Source organism: Bos indicus x Bos taurus, chromosome 1 (genome assembly GCF_003369695.1).
Source record: "Bos indicus x Bos taurus breed Angus x Brahman F1 hybrid chromosome 1, Bos_hybrid_MaternalHap_v2.0, whole genome shotgun sequence".
Classification (NCBI taxonomy): Eukaryota; Metazoa; Chordata; class Mammalia; order Artiodactyla; family Bovidae; genus Bos; species Bos indicus x Bos taurus.
In genome coordinates this window covers 18435108-18454537 of record NC_040076.1, presented here as the reverse complement: position 1 = coordinate 18454537, position 19430 = coordinate 18435108, and the positions used below count along the sequence as shown (strand labels likewise).

Here is a 19430-nt window from a genome sequence, read left to right as displayed (position 1 = left end):
TTTTAATCTAATATCTGTTCATCACACATCTACCACTGGCACTGCACTGTGGTGGGATTTTCAGTTACATTTTTAACACAAGCCTATTCTAAAAGAAAGAAGACTAGAGGCAAAGCTTTAAGGATGAAGAATATTTAGTAAATGCTGAATGTTCTACCTGGGATTCTCAAGTACTGTTCCATAGTTATGTTTTCACTAGCTGGCTGAGAAAAATAGATTATGTATGTATGTGGACAAAATGACACACGTCAAGCTTGTATTCTAAGCTTGCGTTCTCAATTTGTAAATTCAAACTTTATATGAGAAAAAAACTGCAGTTAATGGTGCATGTATATTGTTTTGGGTTACTCAGAACAACTGGGTAAAACATTCTTTTGGAAAAAACTTCTAAAGTACTCACATAATTAATTAATTTTTATTGTAAATATTGATACCAGCAACCTAAGGGTGGTGTATAGAGCCCATTGGTTCATACAAACATTTCCAGGCATCAGTGCTGGATATTAAAGTTAGAATTTAATATGAGAGAGAGTATCTGCATTTCTAACCCTGCCAAGCTGAACTCACCTTTTTCAAACCAAACACGATGTCTTCCAACTGGTATTCACAATAAACAAAATATAAGCAGCAGAGGAAGTTTATGATAAACTATTTCTTATTTTAGAAAATGATGGAGATGATAAGGATACATTTAAAATATCCTTGGCAAAATAAAATGTTGGCAACCATATGTTAAGTCACTATTTAGTTCATAGAAACAAAATCTCAGAACTGAGCAGTTGAACTGTTGAGAATATATTATATTAAGTTCTTTAATTAAAGCATGTAACTGAGGCACTCCCTGACTCAGTTTCCTCTTTGCAAGAAAACTAGTTGTTCACATTAAGAGAGGCATTCTGTCAAGATTACAACTGGAGTTTGCATTTTTTTTTTAATTCTGAAAAGGTCCCAGCTCTGCAGATTTAGATAACTCTGTGCATATTTGCATAACTGTTTGAAATCTGCAGTTCGGTGCCACATAAAAATGCATCTACATAGCATCACCTTGATGACATGGTAATGCCTCCTGACTGCCTATTTCTAAGACTTTATTACCATTTTTATACGTTGTGCACCCTCAAAGGGCTCCCCCGGCTTCAGGGGAACCTTATTCTCTGTGAGAAAAGAAGCATATAAATGCAACCCACCATCATTATTTTTGAGGTCATATATGGAGTATAAAAATACACTCAGAGAGGAATTCTAGAGAGAAAAAGAAGCCTATCCCAAGGCGTCTTGCATGGTATTAAATCTTCTGCCTCTCTTCTCAGGTCTCTTGGAGGTTTCCTCTCTTTTGTCACCCTCCTTAGACTGTGTATGCTGTGATAAGAATTCCTCCCTGAAGCTGGAGCTTAGGTAGGGATGTTTTAAGCTTTGGACTCACTAAAGCTGCAAAGAATAATAACAAATGTTGCAAATGCTGCAGTCAGGCACTGTAGCTCATTTCACACCCCAAAAGGTTTAAGTAATGAATGGAACCAGATGGGATTAGTTTGAAAATGGTTTAGGAGAAGAATGGGCCTTCCCTTTCAATGGGAGGGAAAGAGGGGGATCGATTTGGCAGAACAGAAGGTAGGAGAGAGCATTTTAATAGGCAGGGGAAGGGTGAATGAAAGGAATTTGAGGCAATGGATGGCAAACCATCCCACTAGGAGAGTGGGGACAGGTTGGCAATTCCATAAGCATCATGACTGAATTGGACACATTGTAACTAAAATAGCTTATTCATTTAACACATTTATAACAACTCACCTAGCACTTACCCAGCCATATGTTAGCTCTTAGAAAACAAGTAAGCTTTATTAATTTTAGATTTTCTGATCTCAACTCGAAATTTCATGACACACAAAAGGAAAAAAAATTTTCTTCCCCTGATCAATTTACCCCTTTGTACAAGCTACTGTATTAAGAAGCAGAGAGAAATTGATAGGGTCAGTCTGGTAGCCACTCTCTACCATATTAATGGTATTTGCAAAGAGACAAACTCCTGGTATTTCCTACTAAAAACCAAAAACATGGCTGAGAGAAGTGATACTTCGATCATGGGAGAGGGGATCTCTGTGGACAGCATCTTGGATAAAATGATCTTAATCCCTTGTACTATATTCTTGATTCAATTGTAACATTGTTTTCTCAGTCATTGCCATTTATTTATCTTTGAATAAGAGGTGTATGATATACATCTCCATGTTTACTATAAATTTTTCTTAGTGCATGCTTTTTAATGCCTTACTACATTTTAAGGTCATACATGCAAAATTTCCTTTAGAATTGAGGGTTCAGAAGAAATCTGTCTTCCTATGGATGGAACTGGTATTATTCAACTTATCTCATAATTAAAATTATGCGGTTTTTAATGTTTTCTTTTTGGCATGGATTTCCAGGAAATCTAAAACACATGTATTAGTAATTGTGGTGACTCTGTATATTGTATCTATTTGGTTCCTTCTTTCTTAGACCTTATTTACTTTTCTAGTGTATTAACTTTACCACATATACTCTGTTATAAGTCAATGCAGTTTCTTTTGAAAAGATAAGAGTGTAAAGAAAAGAAGAGAGAATGGAAGGAAATAGAGATGAAAAGTTGAGGGGAATAAGGAAGTGAAGACGAAAGCAAAAAAAATAAGGAAGAAAGAAAGATAGAGAAAGAGGAAGGTATAATTAAAGGAAAGGAGAAAAAAGTATAGTATCCCACTTGATTTCATCAATTTAATGCAAAATTGTCCTTGATCTCAAAAAATATACCATGTTGTTTACAGTTTGATCAGTTGGAAATAATTTTTAGGAGGGAGGCTAAATGAACAAGGAGCTTCCCTGTTGGCTAAGTGGTAAAGAACCCGTCTGCCAAAGCAGGAAATGCAGGTTCCATCCCTGGGTAGAGAAGATCTCTGGAGAAGGAAATGGCCACCCAGGCCAGTATTTTTGCCTGAGAAATCCCATAGACAGAGGCGCCTTGGTGGGCTACAGTCAGTGGCCTCGCAAAAGAGTTGGACACGACTTACGGCTGACTGAATAACAACAACAGAATGAACAAGAAAACGCTTGTTATTCATTCAGGGAATGATAGTTTTCTCCTGCCTTTATCTGTTTCTATTTTAGAATATAGACACCTTCCTCTCTCTCCGCAACAACAGTATTTAAGGGAATGGTGAAAGATATTTTGGTTTAGGGAAAACTATAATATTTGTTATTTTTATGCAACCATCTTTAAGTGAAGAAAAAAGCCTTCAATTAAAAAAGCAGAAACAGCAACAAAAACCAAATGAAAAACCCCCAACTCTGCAACAGGCTTTTGTAGACTAGACAACTGAGTTGCAGAAAATTTATTGGTAGATGATTCACAGTTGACCAGAAGAAATTTTATCTCTTTATGTGTATAATTATATTCTCAGCAATTTCCTTGCCTCATAAATTTCTCTGGGTTGCAAAATACTCATTCAAGTTTAAGTCAAAATAAAAGTTAAAGACAACAAAGAGTTTGCTCCCTACATTGAATTAATAAAAATAAGTGATTTCTTATAAAAGAATCCTTTATTTTCCGATAATATGCTTTCAAATACTTACTAGGGTACATCAGGAATGAATTTTTCCCAAGCAAGCAATAATACCAACCTGTGTTGAAATCTTAGCCTTGATTTTTTTTCTTTTTTCTAAAAAAAAAATACCATTTTAATGATGTCCTACTTACAGTGGTCTTTTTAAACTCTAATTTGATCTACTGAGCGAAAAGTTTTCCAGAGAAGTTAAAAGAAGTTAGTGTCAGAATGAAAAGCTGAGGAATCCCCTGGATTAAGCCAGAGTTGACCTGCACACAGGGAAGCTAAACCTGAATGTCGGGGCTTCTGGGGTGGTGCTGGTGGTAAAGAACACAGCTGTCAATGCGTGAGAAGTAAGAGAGGAGGGTTTGATCCCTGTGTCGGCAAGATCCCTGGAGGAGGACATGGCAACCCACAACAGAATATTTGCCTGGAGAATTCCATGGACAGAGGAGCCTGGCAGGCTATAGACTACAAGGGTCGCAAAGAGTCAGATACGACTTAGCACACATGTTCTTAGTAGGAGAAAAAAATGTATAATTATTTTTAACTTTGTTTTTAATACCAGATGAAATCAAACTGCCAAACTTCAGAGATGTTTTGTATAATTTCTATGTTTTCTACTGAAACACATATACAAGGTTTCTTGGGTTCTTTTGATATGACAGTTCTACTTTCCTGTAGTAGGAGAATCATCCAGCGTTCTTGAAAGAACCAAGACCTCTGGCTCTTCCTCTAGCCAAAATTCCAGCCTGAGTTCTATGGAGCCCCTAGCAATTCATGATAACATGTAGCCAGTTTATAGTTGGAGGAGAAATAATGACATCTTTATTTTTACTAACTTGTAATTGAAACACAGTCTTTATTTCTGCTGCAAATGTAGGTGACTAACCACAATATTATTAGCAGCACCTATAATTTTGTCACCAAGACAAATTACACATATCTTCAGATCTTAGTGCATTCTTCTAAAAATATCACTTATGCTCATCTTTGATAGCACAGCAATCATTAGAATCACCAATATATCTTATTTACTCTCTTAAAAAAGAAATATATAATATCATACTATATTTTTAACACTTTGATAGCTTTTTCAATGAAATGAATTTCCTTCAAAATTATGTGTATTTTACTCTTTTGCAACTTAAAAAAACCTACCTAAGAAGAGGTTGGTAAGTTCCACCAGACTGCCAGAAATGTTCATGACACATAGAAGAAGGTTAAGGACAACCACACTTTGATAGTGACTCTCAAACTATACAGAGCATCAGAATCACCTTAAGGGCTTATTCAAATACAAATTGTCGGTCTCTGTTCTAGACTTTCAGATGGGTGGGTCTGAGGTGGGGCTCCAGAATGTAAATTTCTATACATGCATCCAGGTGGTTGTTACAGATGCTGCTAATTCTTTTTTATCGTATTTTTTAATTTAATTTTTATTTTATATTGAGGGATAGTTGATTAGTTGATTTGCAATGCTGTGTTAGTTTCAGATATACAACAAAGTGATTCAGTTTTATACATACACTCATTCTTTTTCAGATTCTTTTGCCATGTAGGTTATTACAGAATATTGAATAGAGTTCCCTGCGCTATACAGTACATCCTTGTTGATTATCTATTTTACATATAATAGTGTGTATATGTTAATCCCAAACTCCTACTTTATCCCTCCCCTCAGCCTTTCCCCTTTGGTAACCATACGTTTGTTTTCAGAGTTTGTGAATCTCTTTCTGTTTTGTAAATATGATCATGTGTATCATCTTTTTAGTTTTCACATATAAGTGATATCGTATAATATTTGTCTTTCTTAAAATTTACTTGATGGAGGTATAGTTGATTTATAAAATTCTGTTAATTTCTGATGTAAAGAAAAGTGATTCAGCTACTAATTTGATTTTAAAATGAAGCACTGGGAACCGATGACCTAGACCACCCTGAACCTGAACGTCTGGGAACATGACTGGGTGATTTTAATGTATCATCAGGTTTGGGAAGTGCTGATCCAGCTCTTGGGTATACTTGTTTTCATGCCCTTGCCCATAGCAGATATAATTACCTACCACTGTGTTTTCTACATCTTTGTGAGATGATATGCCTATTACAGATTAATCTTAGGAAGTTATAAATTATTATAGTTTGCTATTATTTTCTCTTTGCTTATTTTTAATTAATGTATTTCTCATTCTAAAACAGGAAAAAAAATCAGAGCTACAAATTTCAATTCAGGCAAATTATTAGCTTTTTAGCTTGGTCAGTTAAACCAAGTAAAATAAAATTTTTTTCACCATTTTGCCCATAGCCCCTCCTATCCAACTAGCCCACTGCCTCAACCATTCCACCCAAGGAACATAGCTAAGAATAAAATTAAAATTTTCTTGCATGTTGAACTTGTAAATTAAAATTTTAAAATAACAGAAAACATTTATTATTTTTTGTATAAAGTTAGCAAATTAAAAAATCATTTAAATTTGAGGTAGCAGTTATACTTTTTCTACTAATCCCTATATCTAATCTTTGCTGTTTTTTTGTGTTAAGGCTTTGCCTTCATAGTTGAAAATTTGGGGATAGTGACAGAAAATATGTACAACAACAGGAGCATTATTTGTCTACCATTTTCTTAAACTAATAGGAAACACAGATTCTATTTTCAATTTTCTATGAACCTATTTTTAGTGCTAAATTGTGAATACGAATTTGCTCTAGTGCTTACACAGGAAATTAAATTTTTTGGGCTCCAAAATCACTGCAGATGGTGACTGAAGCCATAAAATTAAAAGATGCTTACTCCTTAGAAGGAAAGTTATGTCCAACCTAGATAACATATTCAAAAGCAGAGACATCACTTTGACAACAAAGGTCCATCTAGTCAAGGCTATGGTTTTTGCTGTGGTCATGTATGGATGTGAGAGTTGGACTGTGAAGAAGGCTGAGCGCCAAAGAATTGATGCTTTTGAACTGTGGTGTTGGAGAAGACTCTTGAGAGTCCCTTGGACTGCAAGGAGATCCAGCCAGTCCATTCTGAAGGAGATCAGCCCTGGGATTTCTTTGGAAGGAATGATGCTAAAGCTGAAATTCCAGTACTTTGGCCACCTCATGTGAAGAGTTGACTCATTGGAAAAGACTTGATGCTGGGAGGGATTGGGGGCAGGAGGAGAAGGGGACGACAGAGGATGAGATGGCTGGATGGCATCACTGACTCGATGGACGTGAGTCTGAGTGAACTCCAGGAGTTGGTGATGGACAGGGAGGCCTGGCGTGCTGGGATTCATGGGGTCGCAAAGAATCGGACACAACTGAGCGACTGAACTGAACTGAACTGATGTATGTGAAACGTTAATTAAAAAAAATATTTACCACTCACCCCCCAACATTTTTAAAACACCTCTGAAATGGGAGAACATTGAAGTAATTCTATTTCTTATTTTGGGTTTCAGAATGAGAGGGTCAATTAGATGTTTTTGATATTTGAACTGAAGGTATCTAGTACAAGACTACTATGGGATTTAAAAATTAACATCAGTTCCTCATGGGGATACATACAGCTAATTCTATTTTTTAAATGTTAGCATTTCCTAAATTTTTAGAGCTTTATAGACCTGATGACTTCTTGATTTTAATGCCTTAGCAGAGCACATCAACTGCATCGTTCATTTATTGGGTTAATAACAGGGTAGTGTGGTTTCCTAGGAAATATTCTAAAAATCACTGCTCAATATTTCTTTAACATTTATTCTTGCATCAGTCTAAAATGTTTTCTTTCATACTTTGATCAGAGACATGAAAATGTTATTCAAAATTCTTTTTACTTATGCAGCTATCAATGGTGGGGAATGAAAATATTTCATTAAAAATAGGAAAGCTGATGAAATCTGCCTCATATAATTTACTAGAACCTGTGGGGAATTGCATTTTGTACCCTAACTGTGTAAATAATCTTGAGAGGCTACAGTGCCCTTTTAATAAATTGACTCTTAAATTACTTTCCTCTATATGAAACACATCATTTTAAACACACTAAGGTTTCTTTTGTTAGCATGCACCAACCTAGACAAATTCGAATTAAGGCTGTAACTTTCTTTCAATTACTAGAGCACTAGGGAGACTAGTTAATAAGTGCTGGTCCAAAGATTAAAGTCTTTGCAGAGATTACCTGACTCATTTCTGAAGAGAGCCAAGTGCCTGACCTCATGAAAAACATTGTATTGAAGGCAGTGGGGTGTACTACTTGCTTAACACACACTAAAAAAAAATCTAGTTCTCTGTCCCTCTCTGTGACTGTGATCCATTAGAAATGAGGTCAGTGAACTAGAGAGTAAAATCTGGCTGGAGTTAAAACCTTGTAAATAGATAGTATATGGTTATATGGAATTGGCCGTCATCTATACAGCTCAGGCCACTTTCTAGAAAGCTTTCCCTGATGTGCCCAAATTGAGTAGAGGTTCTCCTACAAGACATTGTATTTATCACAATATATTGTAATTCTCTATTTCTGTGTCTGTCTCTACCATATAAGCATTTAAAGTAAAAACTATTCTTATTTATCCAAAGACAAGACACATTATCATTGCCAATGCACAAACTTCTAATCTATGAGTAATCAAAATAATGTGTTTATATTAGCAACTGTTAGAAAAAATAATGAAGATAAATGTTCCCTTTCCAATATGCTCTTGCATGCAACTGGAGTCAGCTTTATGCTATCACTCAACATATTTTATTCAAATGCATTGAAAATATTTTTGGCAAAGAAGATCTTGATTACTTTCATCTTTCTAAAGGCTTCACCTTAACCCCAACATTGTCTCTTTGAGGGGACAGTTAGCTAAGGTTCACACATCACAGAGGAAAGAACACCTGTGTTGACAGTCATATAGTGATACTTAGTAATCTGTAACACAAGCTCCTGTACAGTCAAAGCCCAATCATCCAGGGCATTTAGGTCCGTCAACTGTGGTCACAAGGTCAAGGAGCCAATCTCCTTAGCCTAAGCTGTACTAAGTTCCTGAGTCTATAAAACAGCTCCTCAGGATGACTATCAAATTGAGTAGTGGAAGCAACTGTGGAAAATTCTTAAAGAGATGGGAATACCAGATCACCTCACCTGGTTCCTGAGAAATCTGTATGCAGGTCAAAAAGCAACAGTTAGAACTGGACATGGGACAACAGACTGGTTCCAAATTGGGAAAGAAGTACGTCAAGGCTGTTTATTGTCACCCTGCTTATTTAACTTCTATGCAGAGTACATCATGAGAAATGCTGGGCTGGATGACACAAGCTGGAATCAAGATTGCTGGGAGAAATATCAATAACCTCAGATATGCAGATGACACCACCCTTATGACAGAAAGCAAAGAAGAACTAAAGAGCCTCTTGATGAAAGTGGAAGAGGAGAGTGAAAAAGTTGGCTTAAAACTCAACATTCAGAAAACTAAGATTATGGCATCCAGTCCCATCACTTCATGCCAAATAGATGGGGAAACAATGGAAACAGTGAGAGACTTTATTTTTCTGGGCTCCAAAATCACTGCAGATGGTGATTGCAGCCATGAAATTAAAAGACACTTTCTACTTGGAAGAAAAATTATGACCAACCTAGACAGCATATTAAAAAGCAGAGACATTACTTTGCCAACAAAGGTCCGTCTAGTCAAAGCTATGGTTTTTCCAATAGTTATGCATGGATGTGTGTGTTGGACTATAAAGAAAGCTGAGTGCTGAAGAATTGATGCTTTTGAGCTGTGGTGTTGGAGAAGACTCTTGAGAGTCCCTTGGACTGCAAGGAGATCCAACTAGTCCATCATAAAGGAAATCAGTCCTGGGTGTTCATTGGAAGGACTGATGCTGACGCTGAAACTCCAATATTTTGGCCACCCGATGCGAAGAACTGAGTCACTGGAAAAGACCCTGATGCTGGGAAAGATTGAAGGCAGGAGGAGAAGGGTACAACAGAGGATGAGATGGTTGGATGGCATCACTGACTCAATGGACACAAGTTTGAATAACTCTGGGACTTGGTGATTGACAGGGAGGCCTGGCGTGCTGCAGTCCATGGGATTGCAAAGAGTCAGACATGACTGATCAAGGGAACTGAACTGAGTGGAAGCAAATAACTTCCTAGGGCCTCACCTGCATGGACTCACTATTTATCTAAAAGCAACATTAAAGTAGGAATCTCGAGTCAGTGCCACTTATCCAGTGCTTTACTTGAAGTGAGGATATACAACTATCCATTTCAGAGTTTTGTTGCTTTTTCATCAAAAAACATTATGCCCCATAACCAACACCCCACCGACTCAATGGACATGAGTTTGAGCAAACTCTAGGTGATGGTGAAGGACAGGGAAGCCTGGTGTGCTGCAGTCAATGGGGTAGCAAGAGTCGGACATGACTGAGTGAATGAACTGAACTGATAGTAATTTTTTGAGAGTCATTAATATGGAATTATTACTTGAATTAAGTCTTGCAATCCTGCACATTTTCTTTCTCATGACAATAATACTTCTTCAAATTTTCCAAAAGAACTATCATGAATGGGTCAGGAAGACATAGCAAAAGCATGTTCTCTCCATTACCCATGTGATTAATTATAATTACATTATAATAGAGCATAAAATGGAATATTTCCTTTTGTTAAAGAAGACAACTTATGAACAATATTTAATGACATGAGAAATGTTCGTGCATAAATAGGTTACAAAACAGCTTATAATATGGTATTTTGCATGATTTTATAATATACTATTTCTGTATACTCATATTTATGTAATATTTCTTGAAAGATTATTAACTGTGGTTGTCTTTTTGAGAATGGGGTTAAACAAGATTTATGTTTTCTTCCTTTTGAGCATATGTATTTTCTAAATTCATGACTTCCACAAATTTTAAATTTCTTAATAAACCCAATTTGAAACCCATAAAAAAGCTTGAGAATAATTTGAGAGCTGAGTGGAATTACTTACCCTAGTCCCAGCAGCTGACACACATCATCTGAGATCTGGGTTGTCCAGTTCTCGGCACAGGCTACATGCCATATGCTTTGGATCCTGAACTGCACCAAACCACTGCTGTCTGTCGTGCCATTGAAGAGACGCACTAAAAAGATGAGATCATACACAGGGTCACTGTGACCCAAGCCAGTAAGCACATGTTGGACTCTTAAGCCAAATATGTAATGTTCTTAACATTTAGAGATTGATAGTGTATGATTTTTCTTAAGAACATGCTGGAAGTCTTAAGTTGAAAACGATAAGTTTGGTAGTATGAATTTTGCTTTTTCATGTGTTTATAAAGATGGAACTGGCAGAGATACGTAAGTTCCTTGCATATCAGTACAGCACATAAACAGAAAATAAAGCTATTTTGAAGAGCTTATCTTATAAGCATAGTTACCAAAAGAAGGAAAACAAATTCAAGAACAACTTTAAACATTTTTTTTTCTTACTTCTCTTTCCGGAAGGTATTTTCTTTGACCTTATTTTTCTGCTGTTTGGTTTCTGTCATTCCCCCTTCAACTGACAACCATTTTGGACAGAGTGTTAAGGCCATTAGTGGTTAGGTGGGAGACTGGGCTAAGAGAGTTAGTTTATCAAACAGATAAAATATCATCCATCGTAGTTTTTCCCGCAAATGCCATACAATAATTCTGAAAGTGTTTGCTACTGTTCACCATTTTTTCTGATGATAAAAAGAATAAAGGCATTGCCTGTAGAATTAGACAGACTTCGGTTGAAAACATAGCCCTAAGCCTTACTAGATGTGTAATCTTTTGCGACTACTTAACTCCTCCAAGCCTCAGTTTTCAGTGAAACAGAGTTAATTCCAATGATGTTAAGATCATTTTACAGCACTCCGTTACAGCACATGCACATCATAAATAGCTTTTACTATTTTTTTTTTTTGAAATTATAAAGTAGGACAGAGTAAAAGTAGTCATTATTCCTAACGTAACAGAGAGCTGGAGGAGGGCTGGACAGGAGACTCAAGGCAGGAGGAGAATTAGATACTGAAGAATCAAGAATGCAAGGAAAAGTCTAAGAAAGTCCGTTATAAATGAGCATGAGGGGCCTCTGTGTGTAGGCAAGGTACAAAGTATAAGAGTAAGAGTGGTGGCTAGACTGGCTGGCATGGGCTGTTGTCTTTCTGAGGTATTTTATGCTCTTTACTTGAAAATGCTTTGTCCTAGACCTAAAGCTGGGCTTCCCAGGTGGCCATAGTGGTAAAGAGTCTGCCTGCCAATGCAGGAGACCTAAGAGGTGCAAGTTCGATCCCTGGCTCAGGAAGATCACCTGGAGAAGCAAATGGCAACCCACTCCAGTATTCTCGTCTCGGAAATCACATGGACACAGGAGCTTGGCAGGCTGCAGTCCATAGGGTCGCACAGAGTCATACACGACTGAAGCAACTTAACGCACACAGACTTAAAGGTATTAAATGTAGTCAACTTTAAACAGAAATAAGTTTGCGCGTTAGCATTTCTTATAACCAGAATTGTGGCAGAGGCACTAAAATCACCAGGAAATCATAACCCATAAGTACCAAGATATGTCCTAATAGATATAGTCATAATCTTCCTTTTGCATTTGTAGAATCCAAATGTAGAAATTAAGATGATCAAAGTTTTTCCTAAAAATAAAACGTACCACAGTGTGCTTCATCTGAGCCATCCTTACAGTGTGGAAAACCGTCACAGAGATTCACCAGCGGAATACACTCCCCATCCTTGCACTGAAAATTGTCTTCCTTGCAGGGTTCTATGCAGGGAAAAAATATGTATTGTATAGGATAGTGAAATGACAAATAGACCATTCTGGAGTACCCATCCCATTTTTGTCCCTTTAAACATCCATTCTTTGCCACAGTCCTTGGTTAACCTGACTTTGATATTGAATATGAGAAAACAATTCCTCCAAATGCTTTTGCAATAGTCCTGTCAAAGCTGGAGACATGGTTTAGTTAGAATATGAACAAAACCTTAATTGTCTCTGCAGCAGAGGTCAGGGCAGTTCCAAGCGATGTGTGAGAGATTTTGGACATACCATCCCACACAGTCTCCGTGAATCTTATAAATTCTTCCAACCCAATGAATGTGAATGTACAAGTAACAACCACTGGAATGTTCACAAGTATAGAGAGATCTCCTGGTTTTACCAGCTAAATGATACCTCTAACCCTTTCTTACATAGAAATGTGGAAGCTGTCTTTCGGTGGAATCAAAGTTGTACCAAGCTGGAAATAGTTTAATTAAAGCATGGTCAGGTGGGAAAAAGTCATCTAAAGAAATGGAAACTGCAATAGCAGTCATTTGAAAGGAAACAGGGAAAGCAGGGCTGGAATTATTGGGAATGTGCTTGGACATGAAAACACAGAAGGACAATGAAGAGGATCGGAATACATATATGGTGCTTGCTTCCAGAATTTGAGTTGTGCAAAAGATGTCTACTTGATGTAGTCATTGTTGAAAGGGAGTGAGAACTACTATGCTTCCTGGAAATGTTTGTTTATTCTTATGGAGTCTTGCTCTTGGGGAACCCTCATCTCACGGGAAAAGAGGGGTTTGCTACCCTAGAGTTGTTTTCTGATTGTGGCTTGGGAGGAGTAGCTACATCCTGATATTAGAATCTCCACTGGGGCCATGTGGAATCTGGATTTTTTTGAGAAAGGAAATAGCAGTTGGGTATTAAAGGCTTTTCTTGGGCTCCAAATAGTGACTGCAGCCATGAAATTAAAAGATGTTTGCTCCTTGGAAGAAAAGCTATGACAAACCTAGACAGTGTATTAAAAAGCAGAGACATTATTTTGTCGACAAATGTCTGTATAGTCAAAACTATGGTTTTTCCAGTAGTCATGTACAGATGAAAGGCTGGACCATAAAGAAGCCTGAGTGCAGAAGAACTGATGCTTTCAAACTGAGGTACTAGAGAAGACTCTTGAGAGTCTCTTGGACACAGCAAGGAGATCAAACCAGCCAATCCTAAAAGAAATCAACCCTGAATATTCATCGGAAGGACTGATCCTGAAGCTCAGGATTGAAGCTCCTCCAATACTTTGGACACTTGATGCGAAGAGCTAAGACATTGGAAAAGACCCCGATGCTTGGAAAGATTGAAGGCAGGTGGAGAAGGGGACGACAGAGGATGAGATGGTTGGAAGGTATCACTGACTCAATGGACATGAGTTTGAACAAACTCTGGGAGACAGAGAAGGACAAGAAAGCCTGGTGTGCTGCTCCAAGGCATCACAAAGGATTGAACATGACTGAGTAACTGAGCAACAACAAAGATGAGTAAAAGCAAAGCTTTTTCTATAAATGGTCTCATTGAGTCCATTCATTAAATTGAATCTGTAATTTACTAGCTGTAATATCCATATGCCTTGTTTCTTCATTTTTATATGCCTAGGACTTGACAAAATGACTGGAACAAAGTAAGAATCAGTAGATATTTGTTAAATGTTAAGTGAATTAATTTGTATTAGGTAAGTGGATATGCCTCAAAAATCAGCATGCACATTAATCATAAACACAATACGAAGAAATCATTAAAAGTATGATTTCAAAAAATACATTTAAAAAGTAGACAGTTGATTGGCTGATGATAGCTATTGACTTGAAAAATAAAAATCAAATCTATGAATTATGAAGGTAAAATTTAATTGTTTGAATTTGGGGTGCAGGTTAAAACATAAGCTCTGGAGTCATGTGACTGATTTGACCTTCAATTTAAACATTTTCTTTTCTTTTATTTTTGACCTTGGACAAATAAATTAATCTTTTGAAGCTCAGTTTCTTTGATATAGTGGGATAAATACTGCTTATGTCTTAGGTATATCATGAGAATCATTTTTTAAAAAATTGAATGTATTTACTGTGCCAATATGAATACACTGAATGCAGAATAAATTTTATCCTTAACAGTAAAAGTAGCAATCCTTAGAGGTCATCCTTTTCATTGATACTTCTGTGTGCTGGTTGTGCTACTTTCTTCTCCAGATAATGCAAGAAGTCATACCTAATGCTTTCCTCCAGGAATCTCACAGCAATAATTGGAGGTATTTGTATCTGTTATTTTAAACTTTGATAAAGCCTATATTTTTTCAACCCAAATTTAAGTTACTTTAATAAAAAATACTTTAAGAAAGGCGTGATTGGGATAGTTGCTTCTACAAATGTTTATCCACCGAGTGTAGGTTACATATATCAAATATAATACTATTAGGAAGGTTCTTGTAAATGCAATTATCAATTTATTTCATGAACACATATTTCCAAACCAGATTAGTGAGACAATAAATGGGCAAAGACAGCTACTTATTCTATAGGCAAGCCTCAATGTTTTAACTGACTTTATATTTTAATCTTTCCAGTATTGAGTTTAGAAAGCAGAAGTACTTAAAACGAGGTATACGTGTGTTGAATTTAAGTCTATTTTAAATCTATATTTTAATATATATTATATTTATTTTAAAAGCTGACAGCTTAATTTTGTATCCATAATCAAATAACTTAATATACTTATAGAATATTAGTCACCACTAGTTATTTTTAAATTATCCCATTACTTTGTTTTCATAGATTTTTAAAGTCATTAGGTAAAAATGAGTTTTAAATGCCAATAATTTAATCATTGATAGTTTATTAATAATTTTACTCTTTTACTGGTATAGCCAGGCTATATTTAATTCAAAAAGCATGTATCCATTGAATTAAAATTTAAATAACTGAATAAAAACATGAATGAAAGCATGTGCAAATATCTGAAAATTGTAGTTCATTTTTCTGCTCTAGCCAAAGCTGTTAGTGTTATACCAAATGAACACAGAAAAATTACCCTATCTTCATAAGATGAGTCTGTTGGATTAAAAATAATGCTGAATGGGAAAAGATAATCTATTGCTGCTGAACTGAAAATAAATGACAAATTCTGAGAAATTTAAATAAATTGTTTCAAAATTTTCCTTTACATACATGAACTGGATTCTGATTCTTCGCAGCATGTAACAATTCGACTTCAAGAATTTAATCCAAAAGTTTAACTCTCTGGGGCCTCTGGAGTCCTATTTCTGATCATTTTATGCCCATAGTGAGAGAGACAAAAAGAAACATTGCTAAGAACTGAATTTCCCCATCTCCTTTTTATGAAGTCTCCAATAGCCCTGCCTCATTTAGTCAACATATGCCTGGTTTTAAATGGAACTGAACTGATCTCTAAGGCACATGCCACACAATCTGGGGAGGGCGCTGAACCCCTAAATGTAATCAGCTGCCACTTCCACAGTTGCCAGATAAGCACTATTGAGTTCCAAATTAAGACTCTGAGATTCAGAAAAGAGCAATGAGGGGACATTCAGAGGAGAGTGATCTTAATAAATCCTATTTCTTATACTCTAGTTTAATGTAAATAAAATGTGAAAACTAAGATAAAGAAAGAAGAAACAAAAAATATGTTGTACAATAGTTTTACATGTCACTTAAGTACTTTGGAAGGTGTACCTAAAATATCTTAGAAGATAAATGAAGCACATTCATGCTGCATATTTATGATATTCCTTTGCTCCTGTTTTCCTGAAATGACCAGCAAAGCAGGACACCAATATAAAGATGTGTGTGCCTAATCTCTCCTTCCATTACCAGTGTGATTATCTGCCACTGCCAATTCACTGTGTCTGTAATTGCTTTTCAGCCTTTTGGTGTAAAAAAACCCCTCTGGGAGAAGATTATGATGATAATGACTCAATCACTCCATTTTCTAGTCCCTAGCAGCATAAGTCTTCCCTGGCCAAGAGGAATTTTGAGACCACATTCTCAACATATTCAACACAGAGTGATGGTCATGGAAGACTCCATTTTAGTTTCAATCCAGGAAATTTTCTCTAAATGATTTATTGCCTAAATAACATTATCATAGTAACTGAAATCTTTTGAAAGGGCAAACAAATAAAAACAATACCTAGGCCATAAATCTATCTATTTTGTGTTGTAAGCCATAGATTATGTTCTTTTGGCTTTTATCTTGACTAGAAATTGCGTGTAATATTTTTCAAAGTCGTAATGTATTTACTTTATTAGAAGACTTGAATAAAGCCAGCAACTGTAATATTTTTGATGAAAGAGGTGTTGCTGCCTTCCTTTCCCCAACCTATTCTCTTTATAATTCTTTCCTCCCTTTTTCCTTTACAATTTAAAATATGGCTTAAAGACCTACTATTTCTCTAAAATTTTGTTTCAAGATGTTTTTATTTTTGCTGATGGTAGATGGTCAATAATTACTTTTTTGGATACATTCACTCCCTTATTGGTTACAGCTATTAGGTTTTCTTAATCTCATTAGTTCAATTGGTTTTACAATTCATCTTCATTACTTTAAAAATATAGTAATTTTCAGTCAGATACAGAAAGACCAGCATCATATGACATTACTTATATGTGGACTCTAAAATAATGATACATATTTTATCCTTTCTGGTGCAATGGTAAGATGGTAAATGGGATTGGTTCCTTAATTTCTCTTTCTGATCTTTTGTTGTTAATTTATAAGAATGCAAAAGATTTCTATGTATTAATTGTGTATCTTGGAACTTTATCAAATTCATTGATGAGCTCTATTATTTTCTGGTAGTATCTTTATTATTTTCTATGTAACTGACCCAATACTATAAAGCAACTATACTCTAACAAAAAGTTTAAAAAAATTAAAAAGAATACAAATGAACTTATTTACAGAAAGAAATAGAAAAAAACAGAAAGAGACTCACAGACATAGAAATTAAACTTACTGCTATCAAAGGGGAAAGTGAGGTAGAGAGAGGGATAAATTAGGAGGTTAGGATTAACACGAACACTATTATATATGAAATAGAAAATCAACAAGGACCTATAGAATAGGAGACTGTGCTCAATATTTTGTAATAACCTATAAGAGAAAAGAATCTGAAAAGGAATATATATATAATATATATAACATATAAATGAATCACTGTACTGATATATGTGAAAATAACACAATATTGTAAATCAACTATACTTCAATAAAAAAAGAAAATAGAAAGAACTGAAATTAATTTTAATTTGGTGAATAGACATGAGACAATATTAAACAGCTAATAACTCAATTTGCAGTTAATATAATATGCCACAAGTTTTTAATTTGTGTTTTATACTCACTGGAAATAAACATTGAAAAATGAATTTTATTGTAATAACAAATAAATATAATTAGAATAAATTTAAAAACATATAAAGTGAAGGTGAAGTTGCTCAGTCATGTCCGACTCTTTGCAACCCCACGGACTGTAGCCTACCAGGCTCCTCCCTCCATGGGATTCTCCAGGCAAGAGTACTGGAGTGGGGTGCCATTTACAATACTCCTCAAAAGTTCCTTCCGTGACATCTCTGGAAAAAAGTTGGGAAGCCCACCTCTCCAAGAGAGTAACTATTAGGTATTTTCTTGTTCTATTTTAAAATAGAGAACCAAGCACATAATTGTATTTCATTAAAATACAATGATACTGATGTCACACATTTTCTTTATTGCAGAAGTTTCTCCTTGAAAATTTAGAAATATCATGCCACTGTTTTAAAATATACATCATGAAATGACTAAAATATAAAGCTGAACTGGTTTTTAACATCTTTAAAAACTGATTCTGCTTATTCTCCTTTAAAATTTAATGAAAACTTTACTTTAAAATTTAAAATATGAAATGTTCTAACACTGATTTCTACTTATAAATTTTTATAATAAGCAATCATATTTCATGATTTTTCAGACACTTTAATCAGATCTAGACATTATATTGTTTTTTTCCTATTATAACTTTCAGTGTTAGTTTTAATTGGCTCTTCCTTTGGGAATGACTATTACTTTCAATTTGTGTGTTGGTGTTTTTCCTGTATGCACATCAGAGACTTCCATATATTTCCATCTCTTTACCTATCATTTTTGACTCTTGATCACGCTTTTTGTGCAGCGTTTTTGTGAGAATGTGGTATTTTGGTGTCAGAGTTTTTGAATAGGTATACGATTGACCAAAAATCTGTGCAGTTCACTTCACACCATTACCAAAAACCTCTGATGGAGTCAGAAATAATAATTTGGTGGTGGTAGAGTTTCAACAAGAAATTCCTCTTCTCAAAGAAGAGAATAGGTCATAGAGATAGAAAAGTGACTTAATCCAAAACAGGTGGTCTCAAAATTACCTTGATTACTACTTTCCAAAGCAGTGATTTAATTAGTTAGCTTCTGATTTTGTATATATTTTATCTATCTACATCACTCTCTCTATATATCTTACACATTATATTTACACAAACATATGACATCTATTTAGAGAAGGCAATGGCACCCCACTCCAGTACTCTTGCCTGGACAATCCCGTGGACGGAGGAGCCTGGTAGGCTGCAGTCCATGGGGTCGCTAAGAGTTGGACACAACTGAGCGACTTCACTTTCACTTTTCACTCTCATGCATTGGAGAAGGAAATGGCAACCCACTCCAGTGTTCTTGCCTGGAGAATCCCAGGGATGGGGGAGCCTGGTGGGCTGCCGTCTATGGGGTCGCACAGAGTCGGACATGACTGAAGTGACTTAGCAGCAGCTGCAGCATGACATCTATTTATATTTTCATATCAATATATTTTCTTTTTTGCTATTTTGAAAGATAATTATAAATATAATTTAAAATAAATAATTTTCTTTATAAATTAAAATAATTGTAAATCATATTACTTTCTATATGCTTCTCATTTTTCATGTACTCTTTTTTAAGGTAAATTCTAATTTTCAGTTGCTCTGAAGTCTTTATTCCTTTTCTTTGGTGCTGTATATTCTTTCATAGGCCTTAATGTTTTTGTTTG

General features: G+C 35.5%; 1 protein-coding gene across 5 annotated transcripts in view; it reads right to left on the bottom strand.

Moving 5' to 3' along the window:
- TMPRSS15 (transmembrane serine protease 15) overlaps positions 1 to 19430 on the bottom strand; it is a 143387-nt gene that overhangs the window by 39232 nt on the left and 84725 nt on the right. For 4 of the 5 annotated variants that reach the window (XM_027545313.1, XM_027545383.1, XM_027545421.1 and 1 more), the window contains 2 exons: positions 12221 to 12331; positions 10541 to 10673 (listed from right to left, as the gene is read on the bottom strand). In XM_027545313.1, coding sequence (XP_027401114.1) covers positions 10541 to 10673; positions 12221 to 12331 — 244 coding nt within the window. The remainder of the gene's footprint in view (positions 1 to 10540; positions 10674 to 12220; positions 12332 to 19430) is intronic. The other variant, XM_027545442.1, reaches the window with a different exon arrangement.